General features: G+C 39.0%; 2 protein-coding genes across 2 annotated transcripts in view; one reads left to right on the forward strand and one right to left on the reverse strand.

The window, feature by feature from the left end:
• The window catches only part of PPP2R1B (protein phosphatase 2 scaffold subunit Abeta), a 47,772-nt gene extending 34,633 nt beyond the window's left edge, over positions 1-13,139 (reverse strand). The window contains exon 1 of the mRNA XM_037841400.1: positions 12,944-13,139. Coding sequence (XP_037697328.1) covers positions 12,944-12,956 — 13 coding nt within the window. The 5' untranslated portion in view covers positions 12,957-13,139. The remainder of the gene's footprint in view (positions 1-12,943) is intronic.
• On the forward strand, positions 8,582-9,099 carry LOC119538460 (60S ribosomal protein L23a-like). The gene has a single exon (XM_037841402.1). The coding sequence runs from the start codon at positions 8,592-8,594 to the stop codon at positions 9,060-9,062; it is 471 nt and encodes a 156-aa protein (XP_037697330.1). The 5' UTR covers positions 8,582-8,591; the 3' UTR covers positions 9,063-9,099.
• Positions 13,140-20,569: the final 7,430 nt, after the last annotated feature.

A 20,569-nucleotide genomic window follows, 5' to 3' on the forward strand; every position in this document is an offset into this window, starting at 1 on the left:
GGGTTTTAATTTGTTATTATTTTGTTAATTATTTTTAGATTTGCATAAAGAAATTCTGGATTATTTGGATAACCACTTTATAAACCAGGATTGCCACACAATTTCAGTACCTACATTTGCATGTGTATTTCAGGGCTCCTTTATTCTTCCGGGATAATAAAAGAACAGAGGTAGATGTAAAATGAAATTGATGCTTTCCTGCACAAAGTGAAAACCAAATGACATCATGGGACTGTATAGATTCAGTAACTGTAACAGAGGAAAGTGGTAAGAAAATTAAGATACCAAAGGTCACTTGGTAGCATATGCATATAAACTGAAAAGCAGCTGAGCTTTGTCAAGCAGTACCATAGTCACAATACAAAGGATGATTTCGTTTCACCATCATTTGTCAGGTTAAGTTACTATATTATTATTAATATGAATATTATTAGTTTTGTAGTTTCATTTGTATTTATTTGTAAATCTTTTATTTTTTAGTTTAATTTATCTTAGTTAGAAGAAATATAAATAAAAGGACTTTATATTCCTAGTTTATATTTGTAAAGTTAAGTAACATTGTAATAAAAATAATTTAAGTTGGGAACTAAGATAGCGCTAGCTGAGACAGGGCGAAAAAAACGCCTCCATGAAAAACACTAGCTAAAAACCAGAAAGTGACCTAGAATACCAGTTACAGCGATGCACCAACTGGATGAGGGCTCCTAGCTCCAGAGGGGCCGTATACTTGGTGAAACCGGGAGTTGGCATTCTGAAACGAGTGAGTAAGCTCGCTGGAAGAACCGCAGCTGCACGGCGGGCTGGGGAAGCCAGGGTTCAGCGTATGGAGACCAGCTGGCTGTTTAAAAAAAAAGGAGCGGCTCCAGTAGCAATTGTGGGAACCATGCAGTAAAACACAGCAAGAGGGGGCTGGGCTGGCCTCTTGCTGTCTGGCCGGGAAGATAGCCCGCAGCAGATCCCTTGGGTTCGTGGGAACGAAGGGGAGAGCCGGAAGCAGAAAGAAACCCCGTGGCTAGCAGCTAGCTCCCAGAGGGCTGGATAAACTCCTGCCCGGGGCCGTGCCCACAGCCCAAAGCCCTGCCAGTTGTCCTGGAGCTGGGAAGGAGGAACAGTGCGAGGAGGAGGGGGCTGAGACGCCCCGCTCGGCCATTTTTGCTTCGGGCTGGGAGTGCGCCGCCACACGGCCCGGCGGCCCAGGGCTTCCCTTGTGGGACGGCACGCACTGATGATGTAGCACAGCAGTCCCTCGGCTGAGCTCCTGGAGGAACGTGGCTGGGAGGGGGGATCCGCTCGGAGAACCCAGGGAAGCTACACCAAGTCTGGTGGTTTTTGGATCAGCGAGAGAGAGAGGCTGGGGCTGAACTGAAATGAAGGCTTAGACTTTTGCGGCGGCCTTGAATCTCCAGGATCCTGGGGGATTTGAACATTAGAACTGCACTTCCTCCCTGGCTACCCGTACACATGCCCCACATTCAGGGCGGACAGCTCCAGCAACACACCCAAACTGAGTTCTCCAACTGAACCCACAAGAATCATTTCCCCACACAAAGCGGAAAAAAGGTTGAGAACTGACTGGAGGGATATAGGTGACTCACAGATGCCATCTGCTGGTTAGTTAAAGCATACATCACCAAACTGTGTTCCTGAAAAATTAGATCGATATCCCTTTTTCTTTACAACTTGAAAGAGCCCTATCAAGCAAAACAAATGCCAAGAGGCCAAAAACAACAGAAAATCTTAATGCATATGATAAAACCAGAAGATATGGAGAATCCAAATCCAAACACACAAACCAAAATATCGGAAGATACAGTATACCTCGCAAAATTAATCAAAGATCTACAATTGAGGAACGAAAACATGGCAAAGGATTTAAAGGACATCAAGAAGACCATGGCCCAGGATATAAGCTACATAAAGAAGACCCTAGAAGAGCATAAAGAAGACATAGCAAGAGTAAATAAAAAAATAGAAGATCTTATGGAAATAAAAGAAACTGTTGGCCAAATTAAAAAGACTCTGGATATTCACAATACAAGACTAGAGGAAGCCGAACAACATCTCAGTGTCCTAGAAGCCCACAGAACAGAAAATGAAAGAACAAAAGAAAGAATGGAGAAAAAAATCAAAAAATTGAAATGGATCTTAGGGATACGATAGATAAAATAAAACGTCCAAACTTAAGACTCATTGGTGTCCCAGAAGGGGAAGAGAAGGGTCTAGAAAGAGTATTCAAAGAAATTGTTGGGGAAAACTTCCCCAACCTTCTACACAATATAAATACACGAAGCATAAATGCCCAGCGAACTCCAAATAGAATAAATCCAAATAAACCCACTCCAAGACATATTCTGATCAGACTGTCAAATACTGAAGAGAAGGAGCAAGTTCTGAAAGCAGCAAGAGAAAAGCAATTCACCACACACAAAGGAAACAACATAAGATTAAGTAGTGACTACTCAGCAGCAACTATGGAGGCAAGAAGGCAGTGGCATGACATATTTAAAATTCTGAGAGAGAAAAATTTCCAACCAAGAATACTTTATCCAGCAAAACTCTCCTTCAAATTTGAGGGAGAGCTTAAATTTTTCACAGACAAACAAATGCTGAGAGACTTTGCCGATGAAAGACCTGCCCTACTTCAGATTCTGAGGGGAGCCCCGCTGGAGGAGAGACAGGGAAAGGAGAAAGAGATATAGAGAATTTTAACAGACATATATAGTACCTTACATCCCAAATTACCAGGACACTCACTTTTCTCTAGTGATCACAGATCTTTCTCAAGAAGGGACCATAGGCTGGGACATAAAACAAGCCTCAATAAATTAAAAAAAAAAAAAAAAACATTGAATATACTCAAAGCACATTCTCCAACCACAATGGAATACAAATAGAAGTCAATAATTTTTGAACTGTAATTCCACTAGTTACTTCCTACATGATATAAAATACACAAACTCTTAAGGACAAATCAGTGGTTTTGAACTCAATGTAAAATATGTAATTTTAGACAACTATATAAAGGTGGGGGAATGAAGGAGTATAGGAACATAGTTTATGTGTCCTATTGAAGTGAAGGTGGTATCAAAGAAAAACAAGATTGATATGGATTTAAGAGGTTAATTTTAAGCCCCACAGTAAACACAAAGAAATTATCAGAGAATATAACCATAGAGATGAAAAGTAGAGTTTGGGTTAAGAGAAATGGGGGAAGGGGCAATGGGGAGTTAAGAAATGAGTGTAGGGTTGCTATTTGAGGTGAAGGGAAATTTCTAGTAATGGATGGTGGGAAAGAGCATTACAACATTCTAAACATGATTAATCCCACTAATGAAAGGCTAGGGAGGGAGTGGAATGGGAAGATTTAGGCTGTATATATGTTTCCACAACTGAAAAAAAAAAAAAAGTCAGTCTAACTAGATGACAACTGAATACTAAGGATGAACTTGGATGGGACAGGAGGATAGAAGACAGGTGGCTCAAAGGGACACAGTTGAGACATAAGGAAAAGGAAATATAGAATGTTAAGCTTTTATCATTGTTGAATCTATTGTACTTCTTAGCTGCGCTTAATGGGATTGCATGAAAGAATGTTCTTGTTCATGAGAAGTGTATACGTGAATTATAGTGAATGCTCAAGGATGTGTGCAGCTAACTCTCATATGTTCAGATGACAGAGCAATAGATGATAGGGAGGGAGGGAAAGAAAAAGCAATGTGACAGCAAGTTAAAGTTGGTGGATTGAGCTGCCGGGGGAGGGGGGGTCAGGGTATGATGGAATTCTGTGTATGGGGCTAGTATTGTTCTTGCAACTGTTCCTATAACTTTGAATTTATTTCAAAAAAAAAAAAAAATCTAGAATAAAGGTCCCAGGGGGCTGGGTTAGGGGTGGGAATGGGGAGTTAATGCTTAATCTATAGAAAATTTCTATTAGGGTTGACTGTAAAGTTTTGGAAATGGATGGTGGTGATGGTAGGACATTATGAGTGTAATTAACAGCACTGAATTATATATGTGAATGTGGTTAAAAGGGTGAAATTTTAGGTCATATATATGTTACCAGAATAAAATTAAAAGATAAAACATAGGACTGTATAACACAGTGAACACTATTATAAACGATTGACCACAGTTAAAAGTTAAAAAAAATAATAATAATAATGGATGGGGGTATTTAGGGGTATGGGAGGATTGGAGTTTCCTTTCTTTGTCTATTTCTTTTCTGGAATAATGAATATGTTCAAAAAATTGAAAAAATTAATTGTGGTGCACAGCTGTATGATGGTACCATGGTCAATTGGTTGTACCCTTTTGAACTTTGGATTGTTGTATGGTATGTGAGAAATGTCAATAAAAACTAAAAAAATAAAAAAATAAAAAAAAATTTAAGTTGACTAAGAGTTTTTAGGAATTTTTTTTCCTTTAAAAATGTATCTATACACTACTCAAATTTGAGGAACAGGACTTTACAAGTTTGAAGACGATCAGAAGGGCCTTTTGGCAGAGGGAAGAAAAATCTGTTCCCGTATACTTTATGTAAAAAGACTTCAGAAGTAATAAAGGAAACAAGTGCAGAGAAGCAGATCAAATCAGTTCTGCACATATTATCATCTAGATATTAGCTCAAGCTCAGAAGAGCCTTGTTGGGGATTGAATCAAGTCACCCTCCCCACCATCCTACAAAAGGCATGTTCAGGTCCAAACGCCTGGTCCTATGGGTATGAACCCTTTTGCAAATAGGACCTTTGAAGATGTTATTATAAAAGGTGTGCCAAACTGAATGAAGGTGGGCCTTAATCCAACATAAGCAAAGGAAATTGGGCAAAGAGTGAGAAAGCCATAGGGGAATAAATCGGAAATCAACAGAACCCAGAAGAGAAAGAAGACGCCTTCTTGGGCTTTACAATGTGATGGAAAAGCCACAGAACCCCAGAGATTGCCAGCCAGCCACAAGAAACTGACCCCAGGAGGATACAAGCCTTCTAGCGTCTGAAACTATGAGCCAATAAATTCCTGTTGTTAAACCAATCCATTGTATGGTATTTATTTTAGCAGCTTGGAAACTAATACAAGTCTCCATATGCTAACAAAAACTGGCACACTGATGACAAGTTATTTTGTTGAAAACTTAAATATGTTTTGCTTACCCAAGCACAATGAATTGGAGCCCTAAGGAATAACTATGATTAAATATTAAATCATGGGCTGAGAAAATAAACCCCAGAAAATTGCCTGGTTTGAGAGTCATCAATTCTGGACTTCAATTCCCACCTGTCTCTGACTCATCATAACCTTCCTCTTCCTACGCCTAAATGCCAGCCCCCCAATAAAGTGGGGATAACAACCTTTGGGTCTCTCTAGTTACCATGATGCTGTGAGAATGAAACAGATATTAAACGTAGAGATGCTAATAAATCCTTCAATAAAGAAAGTGACGGAAACAGACTTTAGCAGAAAAAAAGAGACTGTTTTAAAAACTGAGCCAAATGTAAACCAAACAAAGTCTAAGGCAGTCTTTTAGGGAGTGCAGTCTGCTGGCCATCTGAATTACCTAAGCTACTTGTTTAAAATGCAGATTCCTGGCCTCCATGCCAGACCTACTGAATCAGAATTCCTAAGAGTGGGGCTGGACATTTGTTAAAATTAATTTATTTATTTTTAATACAGTTTTATTGAGATACATTCACATATCCTACAGTCATCCACTGTACAATTATTCACAGTACCATCATATAGTTGTGCATTCATCATCAGAATCAGTTTTTGAACCTTTTCCTTACCCCCCCAAAAAAAATAAAATAAAAATAAAAGAACACCCAAAACATTCCACCACCCCCCATCCCAGCCTATTTTTCATTTAATTTTTGTCCCCATTTTTCTACTCATCTGTCCATACACTGGATAAAGGGAGTGTGAGCCACAAGTTATACAATCGTCTTATACCATGTAAGCCACATAGTTATACAATCATCTTCAAGAATCAAGACTACTGGGTTGTGGTTGCACAGCTTCAGGTTATTTCCCTCTAACCATCCCAACACCCTAAAAACTAAAAAAAGATCATCTATATAGCGCATAAGAATGCCCTCCAGAATGACCTCTCAACTCCATTTGAAATCTCTCAGCCACTGAAACTTTATTTTGTCTCATTTCACTTCCCTCTTTTGGTCAAGAAGATTTTCCCAATCCCACGATGCTGGGTCCAGGCTCATCCCTGGGAGTGACATCCCAAGTAGGGGGGAGGGCAGTGAGTTCACCTGCCGCCTGGGCTTAGAGAGAGAAAGAGGCCACATCTGAGCAGCAAAGAGGTTCTCTGGGGGAGACCCTTGGGCACAATTATAAGTAGGCTTAACCTCTCCTTTGCAGCAACAAAGATTGAGGGCTCATCCTACTAAATTGTTAGTCCTCAATGTTTGTGAGAATATCAGCAATAACCCAAGTGGGGAAGTCCAGCATTTCCACATTCTTCCCTAGTTCCTCAGGGAGGCCCTGCAAATATATTTTTATTCTCTGCCAAGTTACTTGGGGATGTATCAGTATTTCACACTAATCTATACAAACCTACCAGATCTCACTTTCTATTCAAATTTCCATGTAATTATGGTGTTTGAACAAACTGACTGTACAAGTTTAATTACGTAATGTGCTGCAGAGAATATAGATCCTGCACGAAATAAACTTCTCTTCCCTTGGTTTCACACAGAAGTTGAAGTTTTAAAACAGTCACTATTGTCCTTTACCCTTTGGCCTGATTTGCCTTAGTCCTAAATCAGATCCACTTCATTCTTATCTCTAACTGAAATATGAACTTTTTTTCAGCTTTTTTAAACAGTTGCTGTATGAGGTATACTGACATTCATAGCTGCCGAGCTCTAGCTCTGAGTTTCAGGTGGGGGCTGGACATTTTAACGTGCACCCCTGTTGATTCTCATGTACACTTATATTTGAAAGTCACTGATTTTAAAAGTTCATCTGGCAAAATAACTTCCAGATAAACATCTCTTTCAGGTGAAGTCTGAAAGAATCTTTGGAGGACATTTCTGTCCAGAAAAAGCCAATGACATCTACAACTTCTCAATAAGCAGTACTGTCCCTATCTACTGTAGTTTTTGCCAGATTAAAAAGATGTTCCCTCTTTTGCTGGATTCCTGGAAGTCAGCTAAACTCTACAAAAACAATGCTGTGGCATTGAGCTATTTCCATATCCTCATTTCCTCTCCATTGCTCCCTTTCCTCTCCCCTTCCCACACACACCACAAGAAGCTAAAGACCAAGGAATACGAGAGGCAGCAGCTGAGATTGGGTTGAGGATTTAAGACAGCCCCTGGAAAACAATGTGACATTCTCAGCACAAAAGCACTGAGTTCTGACACTCACAGGCTGTTCACTCATCCACTGAATCAAGGAAAGACAGGATTAGACTTGCCTACTTTCAGTAAAACAAAGCATCAAGACTATGGGGAAGCACAGGCAGATAGGATCACCAGTCATCCTCCCCTGTGCTGTAACAGCTCATTCTTAAAGTCTCAACAGAAAAGGGTCAGTTCTAACGAAGTCTGAATGACATCACTCTCATCCTCTGTGCCCCCTGGCCTCCCATTTACTTAGTTTGTCTCTTGCAATTTACAGAGCTTTACATAGAGGCTGATCTGCTCCACAAAGTCACCAGCTGGGAGAGAAGCCTGAGTGGGGAGAAAGCCCTGTGGACGGTTCTTTCAGGGCAGTCCCAGAGTGCTGTCCTATTAACAGGGCCATAAGAGAGTGGCGGTGGACCTTCTAGTTCATTCACAGAAAGACAAACTAAAGTGCACAGAGGTGTCTTCCAGCTGTCTTCCTTTAGCAAGATGACCCTGGCAAACTGATGCCCAGGTCTGTATTTAATACATTGCAGAGTAGTAACTGTTACCATAGCATTAATGGTATCTTGAATATTTATTTATAAAAAAGATGTCTTCTCAATTATATAATAATGTAGATTACAAGGGATGACAGTGTGATTGTGAAGACCTTGTGGATCACACCCCCTTTATCTAGTGTATGGATGAGTGGAGGAATGGGGATAAAAACTAAAGGACAAATGGGGTGGGATGGGGGGATGATTTGGGTGTTTTTTTTCTCATTTTTATTTTTTATTCTTGTTCTGGTTCTTTCTGATGTAAGGAAAATGTTCAGAGATAGATTGTGGTGATGAACGCATAACTATGTTATCATACTGTGGACAGTGGATTGTATATCATGGATGATTGTATGGTGTGTGAATGTATTTCAATAAAACTGAATTTAATTTAAAAAAAAAAAAGATGTCTTCTTTCTGTGGAACTCAAATATCTTCATCTCAATTTCACCTCAATATTATCAACTTTTTCCCCCTCTCTGTTTTCTTTGTGGCAAATTTTTATTCCCATTTTTATGACTGGGAATCCTATGACAATGAAAGAGAAATTTTGCCTGGAGTCAAACAGTGAATCAAAAAAAGACATGAAGCTCACAAACACAGAGTCTGGCTTTTAAGTTATCACTACTTCTTGCTTCATCCTCTACCTCCACTGCCCATCACTTTATATTAAAAACATATTGGGCTTTTCACGAAGATGGCGCCGAAAGCGAAGAAGGAAGCCCCTGCCCCTCCCAAAACCGAAGCCAAAGCAAAGGCTTTGAAAGCCAAGAAGGCAGTACGGAAAGGTGTCCACAGCCACAAGAAAAAGAAGATCCGCACTTCACCTACATTCCGGTGGCCCAAGACTCTGCGTCTCAGAAGACAGCCCAAATATCCTCAGAAGAGCACCCCCAGGAGAAACAAGCTTGACCACTATGCCATCATCAAGATCCCCCTGACCACTGAGTCAGCCATGAAGAAGATTGAAGACAACAACACACTTGTGTTCATTGTGGATGTCAAGGCCAACAAGCACCAGATCAAACAGGCTGTGAAGAAGCTCTATGACATTGACGTGGCAAAGGTCAACACCCTGATCAGGCCTGATGGAGAGAAGAAGGCATATGTTCGACTGGCTCCTGACTATGATGCTTTGGATGTTGCCAACAAAATTGGGATCATCTAAACAGTCCAGCTGGCAAATTCTAAATATAAGTTTTTTGACCATTAAAAAAAAAAAAAAAAAAAAACATATTGGATTTCCAGAACAAAATTTTGCATGAATTATTGGGAAGAGAAAAGCACAGAAATGGGACAGTCAGTTCTGGTTCAGGGCAGTATATACAATGGTTAAGAGCATGTACTTGGGAGTCAGGAAGTCCCAGATTTAAATACCAGATCTACTAGCCATGGGGCTCTGGGCAACTAACTTGTTCTCTCTGAATCTTGATTTCTGCACTTGTAGAGTGGAGCTGTTGAGATTAAATGAGACAATTTAATTAGATTGGTGCTTGCTAACAGTAAGCCCTCAAATATCAGCTATTATAATAGAACTAAGGAAGTAAGAACAGGTAAGGAAACATTCCAATCAACTGAGCTTTGGCAACAGAGAGAACCAGTGTGAAAGAATGAAAGGGGTACAGGATTTCAAGTCAGAAGACCTGACTCAAGGCTTTCTAGAAGTTTTCTCATCAGTAAAATGGGGGCAAATCTTACCCTACTTCTGTCTCAGGATTGTTGAGGAATAAGACCCATAATACAAAATGCTTTGTAAATGGAAAGCACCATTTAAATGCTAGGAGTTGTGTTATTTATTACAAAGGGCTCACTGAATCTCGTGTCCATGCCAAAACAAAAAAAGACCTATGCTCAAGGTGTGCAGGCCCCCAGGTCCCCAAGAATAGCAGTCAGAATCAGTACTTCCCCTGACCACAGCATAGGTTTATGCTGAAATAGGCATCGTGACCATTCTCAAAAGTCTTAGGCCTCTGAGTCCTATTATGGGCTCTAATTTTCTTGGGACAGAACCCCTGGTTATTTTTCTGGTATTACACATAGCTCAACAGAAAACTCGGCTACAGTGATAAGTGAAAAAAACCACAGTGCACAATGTTATTGAAGCTGCAGGGTGCTATTTAAATTGAAAATTTTCATAAATAACAGATTGCTCCTAAATGTGTAATATTAAAGTGATCTTAAAATTAACAATAACAAAAAACATGGCCAGAGCAGTGTATATAGTATGCTACCATTTGTGTAATATAGAATGCACACAAATTTACTTGCATGTGCACAAAGAAATCTCGAGAAGGACACACATAACTAATAACATTGGTTGGTTATGGGAAAGTAACTGGGTACCTGGGGAACAGTGATGGAAGAGTTTTCAATGTATAGTACATTCATATGTACTTTATTATTTATGAAACTCTAGACTTTACTCAAACTTCACCTGTTTTCCACTAATTTTTCTGTTTCAGGATCCAATCTAGGATACCACATTGCATTTACATTTTTTGAATTCTGAGTCATGAAAATTATTACCTGTTCAAACCAACCAACCTTTTGGCTTTTGGTTACCACTCTGCAGTCAGTGCTCTGCCGTCCCCTGGCCGGTCTTCCTCATGGCATCCCTAGATGTGTACACTACACTCCTCCTGCTCAGCTATTTTGTGTCCAACACTGCTATGTCCACAGGGTAGGGTCCAGATTTCCTTCCTTTCTCTTATTTTTGTAAGCCCCTTATCACCATGGCTTGTACTAGACCCAGTCAATGTAAGTAGTCGCTTTCAGCAATGGGGCACAGAGTCCCCAAATCCACCTAGACAGAGGTTTGATTTAGCAGAAGCAGGCTTAGTAAAATCTTCTTGGTCCCCTGAAAGCTTTCGCCAGTGGTCTCCCCTGAGTATGGTATTCTTTCCCACTTCCTTTTCTGATCTGCCCAGTAGAACCGTCCAGAGAAAGGTCACAGGAATAAGAAGGACCTGTGCCAAGATTCCCTGGACACACCATCCACATCTTGGCAGAAATCCAGCTGGGACTGTAATCAAAAACCGGAATTTCCACCAACTTCTTCTATGACTTCAGGAAATCAGCTCCTTCTCTGATCTAGCTGTGTGATTAAATAATAGCTGGGGGCCCACAGTGGTTCTAGAAAAGCCCCTACAAAGGCTGAGCTATCTGCAGTCTCTTTCTTACTAGAACTCCAGACTGTAGTTACTGGAAGCAGATGCAGAAGTAAACAGGTGAAACAACTTTGACTGGATCCTGGCCTCATCTTTGCCCATTAACTCCTTCCAGATACTCCAACATCACACCCAAAAAAGGTCATGAGCTGTGGACTTCAAACAGTTCATGAAATAGGGAGTATAATGTCATGATTAAAAGAGAGGCCATGGAGTCTTGGCCAACACTATCTATAAGCATCAGTTTCTCCATCTATAAAAAAGAGGATAATAATAGTTACCTACACTGGAAGGTTATTATGAGGACTATATGAGGAAAAAATCAACTTACAACATTCCTGGCACATAATAAGTGTTTAATAAATGCTAGCTATTATTCATATTATTTCTCCACAGAACAAACCTGACAATCTAGAGGGTAAAAACAAAACAAAACAATACATACCCCACGTGGTTCTAAGATTGAGTTCAAAGGAGGGAGACTGTCAGGTGTTACACAAAGTAGGGAATCCCCTCCTGTATCTGGCATAGCTGACCCTGTCTATTCCTAGGCCTAAATCTGCCTAGGTGGTTAGCCTAAACTTTTAAAATGCAAATTCTGTTTTCTTCTGCAGATGTTTGCTTCTTACCCCATGATCTAGGCAGAGGAGCAATCAAAGGCATTCTAAGGTCCCTTATTTTACAGAAGCTCAGGCCCTTCTGTGGTGCTACTGTGCTATGGATAATGTGTTGGCATTCATATATTTTTTGGGGTTGCCTTTGACAATATTAACAAGTTAGCAGAGGCAAAGTTAGGACAGTGTGTATGAAGTGATTCGCCCTTAAAGGGACAAATGACTGTTAATTGCCCCTAAAAGGAGCTGCTTTACTCTCTCAACCAAACACATATCTTTTATTAGCTGTGAATACAATCAACATCATGCCAAATAGAACTGAAATTAACTGAGAAGACTTGACTACCTGTGGATAGTCTACCACCCAGGGAATTGCTGTTGTGATAGATAATCCATACCCTGATAACTTGTGGACATGGTTTTCTCCAGGAAACTTTTACAAATATAGCAACATAGGAGTATAATGTAGGATACAGATTCTAAAGAAAAGCTACTAGGACTTTTCAACTTACAGTGGAATGACTACACCAAGAGTAGACAAATACTTCGAAAATTTCAGTGAGAATAGGATGCCCTCTGCTGGAAAGTAGGGAAGTCTCTGCGACCTCATTGCGGAAACCCTATGATGTTTTCAGAGACCATGATACCAAAGGGAAAAAAACAGAAACAAAACAAATTAAACAAATTAAAACTTTGGTGCTCTTTTTTCTTCTCCCAGAATATCTCCAGTAATCACAGACTGGAAACACAATTATCTAAAAAGGTCCAAGGAAGGGGGAAAGGGCTAAGTTTAAAAAAAAAAAAAAAAATCCCTAAGATTCCTTTGTAAATAAGGCACGGAAAAACAACCATCTTTTCTACACACTTCCACAAATATTTCATTGGCAAGAAAAAATGGGAACACATTATAGGAGATGCCAGGAAGGCTTAGAAACATTGCTAATAGTGAAATAAGAAAGAGAAAAGACCAACTCCTGAATCATACATACAATGTTTTCTTGTTGTTGAGTGCACACATTTCAGATCATTTCTCTTAAAATGAGATTAATCTTCGCTCTCATGTTTGAGGGGGTGGCGGCAGCTCCAGAGAAGACCAGTGGCAGGATGACAAAGGGAAAGAGGATCTTCACTGTATTCATCTCATATAAATAGAGCTAAGTACATACAAATTGTATGAGGCAAGCTCCCCTCAGTGAGTTGAGCAGGAGCTCTAACTAGCCACACACATTTTTTCCCATTCCCCACTCAAGACAGATACAGGTCCTTACCTGGGGAGGCCATGTGGTGCCAAGCAATATGGTTGAATTCAAAGGCCACAGTCTTCCTGAAGGTGAGATCTGCCTGTCTCTCCTCCTACCTAATTAAAAATAAATAAAATGGCATTGAATTTGCCTGAATATAGTCTTTCCTTCTTTTTTTCCAGCTGTATTAACATTCAAATGTACTGGGATGGGAGGATAAATGGGAAGAGTACTACAGTAAATCATTAACTTCCATTAGTGCACTTCAATACCATATTAGTTCATTGTTTTCTGGAAAGCAGGGCCCAGAAGGAATGGGAAATAGGACAAGTAAGGTTTGATAGGAAAGACAGAGTAAGGAAGAGGGTCTGTGTGGGGCAAGAGACCTAAATAGAGCCTGAGTAGCCAGAGGTCATAATTAGTAGTGTTCAACTCTAGCTGCACATCATAAAAAAAAAAAAAAAACACCTGGGGAATTTGAGGAAAAAATACTGATGCCTGGGCCCATCCCAGACACTAAATCAGAATTTCTGAGGGTCAACCAGAGTGGCCATTTTTTAAAGGGCCCCCAGGTGATTCTCATGTGCAGCTATAATTTAGAATCAATGCTCTATAAGTTATGTTTTCTTTAGCAAGGCATTCCAGGCTACTGATGCAACTACCATATAAACCAGAAAGCATACTCTTTCCAGACAAATGGCAGGTAAAGGACACCAGTTGTCAAACACTGGTCCTGCAGGTGAGTGAAGGTCAAAGAGAGCCCATGGAAAGCAGGCAATGTCTGGAATCCATGGTTGTAGATCTGCAAAAAAAAATCATCATCATAAGTTCATCTTGAATCATATAATCTTTTAGTATCAGGAACATTAAGAAGTCACCTGGTCTATACCTTTATCTCCAGGCATGCACTGACAGAGAAACAAGTACAGAAACTGGAAACAAAACCAAAACAAAAAACCTACCATTTTAAATTATTTTATGCAGATACCTTAAGATTCATTGAAAATTTCAGAAAAAAAAAAAAAAAGTGCTCATACTCAGGTAAAATGCTTTTTAGCCAATCGTTAATTTAAACAGAGCCGTTTATTCTAAGAAGCTACCACAGGAAATTCCCAGTGTGTCCATGTTACTATAGCACCATAATCTCCTATCACTAATCCAAATTCCCCTCATTTCATTATTCTGGTTCATCTATCAAATTTGTTGTTCATAATTTGTTTAAATGTCACATCTATGCTGAACTCAACTGAAGAGAGCCCAAACAACTTTCAATTTTAAAAAATCACTTGCGAGGCAGCCAACTCAATGGGAAAAAATTTTTGGAAACCATGTATCTGACAAAAGACTGATATCTTGCATATATAAAGAAATCCTACAACTCAATGACAATAGTACAGTCGGCCCAATTATAAAATGGGCAAAAGATATGAAAAGACAGTTCTCTGAAGAGGAAATACAAATGGCCAAGAAACACATGAAAAAATGTTCAGCTTCACTAGCTATTAGAGAGATGCAAATTAAGACCACAATGAGATACCATCTAACACCGATTAGAATGGCTGCCATTAAACAAACAGGAAACTACAAATGCTGGAGGGGATGTGGAGAAATTGGAACTCTTATTCACTGTTGGTGGGACTGTATAATGAATGGTTCAGCCACTCTGGAAGTCAGTCTGGCAGTTCCTTAGAAAACTAGATATAGAGTTACCATTCGATCCAGCGATTGCACTTCTCGGTATATACCCGGAAGATCGGAAAGCAGTGACACGAACAGATATCTGCACGCCAATGTTCATAGCAGCATTATTCACAATTGCCAAAAGATGGAAACAACCCAAATGTCCTTCAACAGATGAGTGGATAAATAAAATGTGGTATATACACACGATGGAATACTACGCGGCAGTAAGAAGGAACGATCTCGTGAAACATATGACAACATGGATGAACCTTGAAGACAAAATGCTGAGCGAAATAAGCCAGGCACAAAAAGAGAAATATTATATGCTACCACTAATGTGAACTTTGAAAAATGTAAAACAAATGGTTTATAATGTAGAATGTAGGGGAACTAGCAGTAGAGAGCAATTAAGGAAGGGGGAACAATAATCCAAGAAGAACAGATAAGCTATTTAACGTTCTGGGGATGCCCAGGAATGACTATGGTCTGTTAATTTCTGATGGATATAGTAGGAGCAAGTTCACAGAAATGTTGCTATATTAGGTAACTTTCTTGGGGTAAAGTAGGAACATGTTGGAAGTTAAGCAGTTATCTTAGCTTAGTTGTCTTTTTCTTACTCCCTTGTTATGGTCTCTTTGAAATGTTCTTTTATTGTATGTTTGTTTTCTTTTTAACTTTATTTTCATACAGTTGATTTAAAAAAGAAGGGAAAGTTAAAAAAAAAAAAAAAAGGAAAAAAAAAAAGATGCAGTGCCCCCTTGAGGAGCCTGTGGAGAACGCCTACCCCACCTCCATGGTTGCTAACATGACCACAGACATAGGAGACTGGTGGTTTGATGGGTTGAGCCCTCTACCACAGGTTTTACCCTTGGGAAGACGGTTGCTGCAAAGGAGAGGCTAGGCCTCCCTATGGTTGTGCCTAAGAGCCTCCTCCCGAATGCCTCTTTGTTGCTCAGATGTGGCCCTGTCTCTCTAGCTAAGCCAACTTGAAAGGTGAAATCACTGCCCTCCCCCCTACGTGGGATCAGACACCCAGGGGAGTGAATCTCCCTGGCAACGTGGAATATGACTCCCGGGGAGGAATGTAGACCTGGCATCGTGGGACGGAGAACATCTTCTTGACCAAAAGGGGGATGTGAAAGGAAATGAAATAAGCTTCAGTGGCAGAGAGAATCCAAAAGGAGCCGAGAGGTCACTCTGGTGGGCACTCTTACGCACACTTTAGACAACCCTTTTTAGGTTCTAAAGAATTGGGGTAGCTGGTGGTGGATACCTGAAACTATCAAACTACAACCCAGAACCCATGAATCTCGAAGACAGTTGTATAAAAATGTAGCTTATGAGGGGTGACAAGGGGATTGGGAAAGCCATAAGGACCACACTCCACTTTGTCTAGTTTATGGATGGATGAGTAGAAAAATAGGGGAAGGAAACAAACAGACAAAGGTACCCAGTGTTCTTTTTTACTTCAATTGCTCTTTTTCACTCTAATTATTATTCTTGTTATTCTTGTGTGTGTGCTAATGAAGGTGTCAGGGATTGATTTGGGTGATGAATGTACAACTATGTAATGGTACTGTGAACAATCGAAAGTACGATTTGTTTTGTATGACTGCGTGGTATATGAATATATCTCAATGAAATGAAGATTAAAAACAAACAAACAAAAAAAAAACAAAACATAATGCTGAGCAAAATAAGCCAGGCACAAAAAGAGAGATATTGTATGTTACCACTAATGTGAATTCTGTGAAAAATGTACAATGTTTTATACTGTAGAATGTAGGGGACCTAGAGATACCAATTAGTGGAGGGGGAATGATAATCTAATAAGAACAGATAAACTATGGAGGGTAATCTCAATGTTATGGGAATGCTCAGGAATGATTATGGTTTGTAAACTTTCTTGGATATAGTAAGATCATGTTGGAAGCAATAGAGTTATTTTAGGTTTTTTTTTCTCTTATTCCTTTGTTTTCTTAGGGGTTGTTAATTTTCTTGGGGTATGGTAGGAACATGTTGGAAGCAATGTAGTTATTTTAGATTATTTGTTTTTCTTACTCCTCTGTTTGGACATGGTTTATTAATTTTCTTGGGGTATGGTAGGAACATATTGGAAGCAAAGTAGGTATTTTAGGTTATTTGTTTTCCTTAATCCATTGCTTTGTTTGAAATGTTGTGGGGTTTTTTTGGTTGTTGTTTGCCTGTTTGTTTTTAATTTTTTGATAAACAAAGTTAAAAAATTGAAAAAAAATCAGTAGAAAAATGGGAGTAAAAACTAAATGACAAATAGGGTGGGATGGGGGGATGGTTTGGGTATTCTCTTTTCACTTTTATTTTTTATTCTTATTCTGATTCTTTCTGATGTAAGGAAAATGTTCAGAAATAGATTGTGGTGATGAACGCATAACTATATGATCATACTGTGAACAGTTGATTGTATACCATGGATGACTGTATGGTTTGTGAATATATTTCAATAAAACTGAATTAAAAAAAAAAAAATCACTTGCAGTTTACTATTATTGAACTTGATTGTATCACTACAAAGTCACCTTGAAGATTGACTTCCGTTCCCCAGCAGGGCATGTAGCTGGTAGGACCTGAGTACTTCCTGACACCCAGAGAGGCTTTCTGACCCAAACTCATTAAGAAAGTCTCTTGGGCTAAAGCCTGACCCTCCGAAATCAAGTAATAAAAGAAATATTCAATATTGGCACACCATCTTTCTTTTTAGAAGCTACCCAGAGGACTCCTTCTGCCTTTGTGTGGAAACCAGTGTACTTCAGGATAACTGCTAAAATATACACTTAATTCAGCTTCATTCACATCTTCCAAATTGTCTTTTGAGTTCCGCAGGATGTATGACTTGCTCTATTTTCTGTGGTCTATTTATCTCTGCCAAGCAGAAAGCAATGGCAGTCTATCAGTTCCTGGTTTCTTTGCACTTTTCTTTCTTCGTCATTGTCAATAAACATGTACAGTGCTACAATGTTCACAGAACTGTGTGGAACACTGGGAAACATTACAAGTGTGATGTGATCTTTGCCTCTAGTCTTGTCAACAATGTTCTTGGGAGACAGGTTTACAAGGTTTATATGTTAAGGTTCTAAGCTGCTGGTAAAGACACTAGGTACTCAAGAGGGTTCAGAAAAGGAAAATATCTCAGGGATTTTTTCATAGAAAATCCCTTCATAGAAGGTGGAAACTTAAGCTAGCCCTAAAAATAACAGTAACAAATAGACAGAAAGAAGGATGAGACTCTAGACAGGGGGAATGGAATTCATTAAGGCTGTGGACTTCTCCCTCCTGGAATTATATTAATAAGAGCATCTTCCCCTAAAACAATTTGGAAGAAACAAATCAAGTTACAAGGACATTTTGGGTCATATAAGATGAAAAATGATAACCAATGGTATAAAGCCAGATGGCTGCTAGAAGTTATTGCATACAAGGTACAAGGTATAGGAATGATGTTAGGAATTCATTTTCTTGCTCCTGACAACCCCTAACAAAGGGGGGAAATTACCTAAACATTAGATATAACTGACTTGCATTTCAATGAGAATTAGACTCCCACAGCCCAGAGATTCTCAATCCAAAAACTTAACATGGATTTAGGAAATGTATCTCTTTTAAGTACAACATTGAAACATCAAATAATTCCTACTATGCTTGGTTTTTCTACAGGTAAAATAAAACTAACCCTCACTGTTCCCAAAGGCTTCTTCCTAATGTTTTCAGGATAAACATTCTGGGCTCTTTGTTCTCTGACCTGTAGAAGACAGGTCTATACAGTTGAAGGAAGAGAGGGAAAGTTGGAAGGAGGTAAACTCCTTCAGTGTCCAGTTTCCAACAAAGATTTAAAAGTTAAAACAAAACAGAAAATGTCACCTTAAGATAAGGAAAATTAAACTGTCAAAATTTATTTAACTTTTTCGTTCACAGTAAATACAATAAAGTATGTAATGTAAACACTGACACATGAAACAAAATACAAGGATCAGGAAGACAAGTGAATTGGACAATATGCGTGCTTCAACATTGTACTGCTTCCTGATTTCATTTGCAGCATGAATCACATGGTTATATATACTGGAAAAATTAAAGGCAGTATTCATTTGGATCTATTGGCATATCAGAAAGCCGCTGAAATCCAACAATGCCATAAAGAAGTATGATCTTTCTGTTGCAAAAATAATAATAATAATAAAGCTGAGCACATGTCTATTTATCCATTTACCCAAGGCATTTAATGTAGGAGCATAAAGAATAGATTAACACATGAGTTTTAATATACCTGTGGAGGCAAAGATTAAACAGTGCTTCTTTTCTTTCTTTGGAAAGAAAATTAAATTAACCAAATTAGAAGCAGAGCTGACTGACAGTAGCCAGAACACTGCACAATCACAGTGAATTCTTACTTTGATAAATTCCCAAAAATGTAAAAAACTGTTATTGAGGCTTTGCCCTAGGGTTCCCCAAAACTTAATAAACCAAAATCAGAGGGTTTTATGGTTCTTTTCCAGAACTCAAAACTAGGAAAAATGACCCAAAAAAATGGGGATCAAGAACCACCTTGATTTAAAACAGAGTCTGTTTCTAAACTTGAATTTAGTCATGAAGAGTATGGGCTGCAACTTTCTGTGATTATCCCAAGAGATTAAAATGTCCTGTTGACACCTACCAGGTGAGAAGTAAATTTTGATAACAGGTGGCTACCACTCAGTCTAGCTGAATAATGGTTCCTGATGTCAGAGAATATGGAGTTCAGATAAGGCTGCTTAAAATCTAGAGATCACTGAGCCCTGGATTTGCCAATACACATACTACCTCCTTCAGACCCATATCAAAGGCTACTACAAATAATCTGTAGTCCTCATTCCTTGATACCCAACAGCCTACGGAGAAATAAGTATCTTAGGTACTTTATCCTTATAGCCAGCAGAACAGTCAGCTAAATTTGAACACTGATTTTTTGGGGAGGAGAAATACTACTCTGACTAGGTGTTTTGCCAATCTTCTCTCAGTCAAAGCCAATCTCCCTGCCTAAGAAATGGAGATTGTTTAACATGTTTGTATAATGTCATATGAAAAATGCACTCACAGCAAAAACCATTCATTTTTGTATCCCCTTCCTATAGCACTCGGCATAGTGCCCTGCAATTTATCATGCTCTCACTAAAAATACAACACATAGAACAGAGAAAACCAGAATCTGGTTTTTAAAGAGATGTATTCTCAGGGAATCCCTGGATCAATCATGACCTTTTTAACACTGTATTACAATTAAGTTCTAGCCCAAAAAGCTATTTTTGTTTTTTAATAAGCAAGACAATAAAATAAATAAGCATTGTACCACTTTAATTAGAAAAAAAAATGGTCACTCATCATGGACCTCCATTACTGGACTCTAATTTACCTGTGCAAAAAGTGGAGGGCTTTAGCCACTGTGAAGGACAATATGCTATTTCTGCAGATATGGCAAGAGATTTCTCCTAAAATTTTCTGAAAAGTCAGATTATATGCCAATATTTGCCTTGGAAAACAGTAATCAGGTATTGAGAATTAAATCCCCAAAATCTTTTAAGCAGCAAATGGGAGCCCAATCTATCTTTACTCTCCAGTTATCATTCTCTACTATCTAGACCTACTGCCTCTCCAGTGCTTCATTCCTTTATAAGGAATCCAAAAGAGGTGACTTTTTAATATGGTAACTAGTCACTCTTTCCCTTCTTCTCTCCCCTGTTGAAATCAATTTCTGTTGAAAAGCCCTTCTCTTTGAAAAATGAAAGGTGGAAACTCTGAAAGATAGATTCATCCTATTTGCAAACACTAGAAACAGTTACCCTCAGAGAAATAAGGCACCTATAATGTGACCCCAGATTTACTACAGGAAAATACTGATATTGGATCCTGTAAGGCTGCAAAAGAGCATGACTCCCTAAGTTGAGCACTACTTTCCTGACA

This window comes from Choloepus didactylus, chromosome 6 (genome assembly GCF_015220235.1).
Source record: "Choloepus didactylus isolate mChoDid1 chromosome 6, mChoDid1.pri, whole genome shotgun sequence".
NCBI lineage: Eukaryota > Metazoa > Chordata > Mammalia > Pilosa > Megalonychidae > Choloepus > Choloepus didactylus.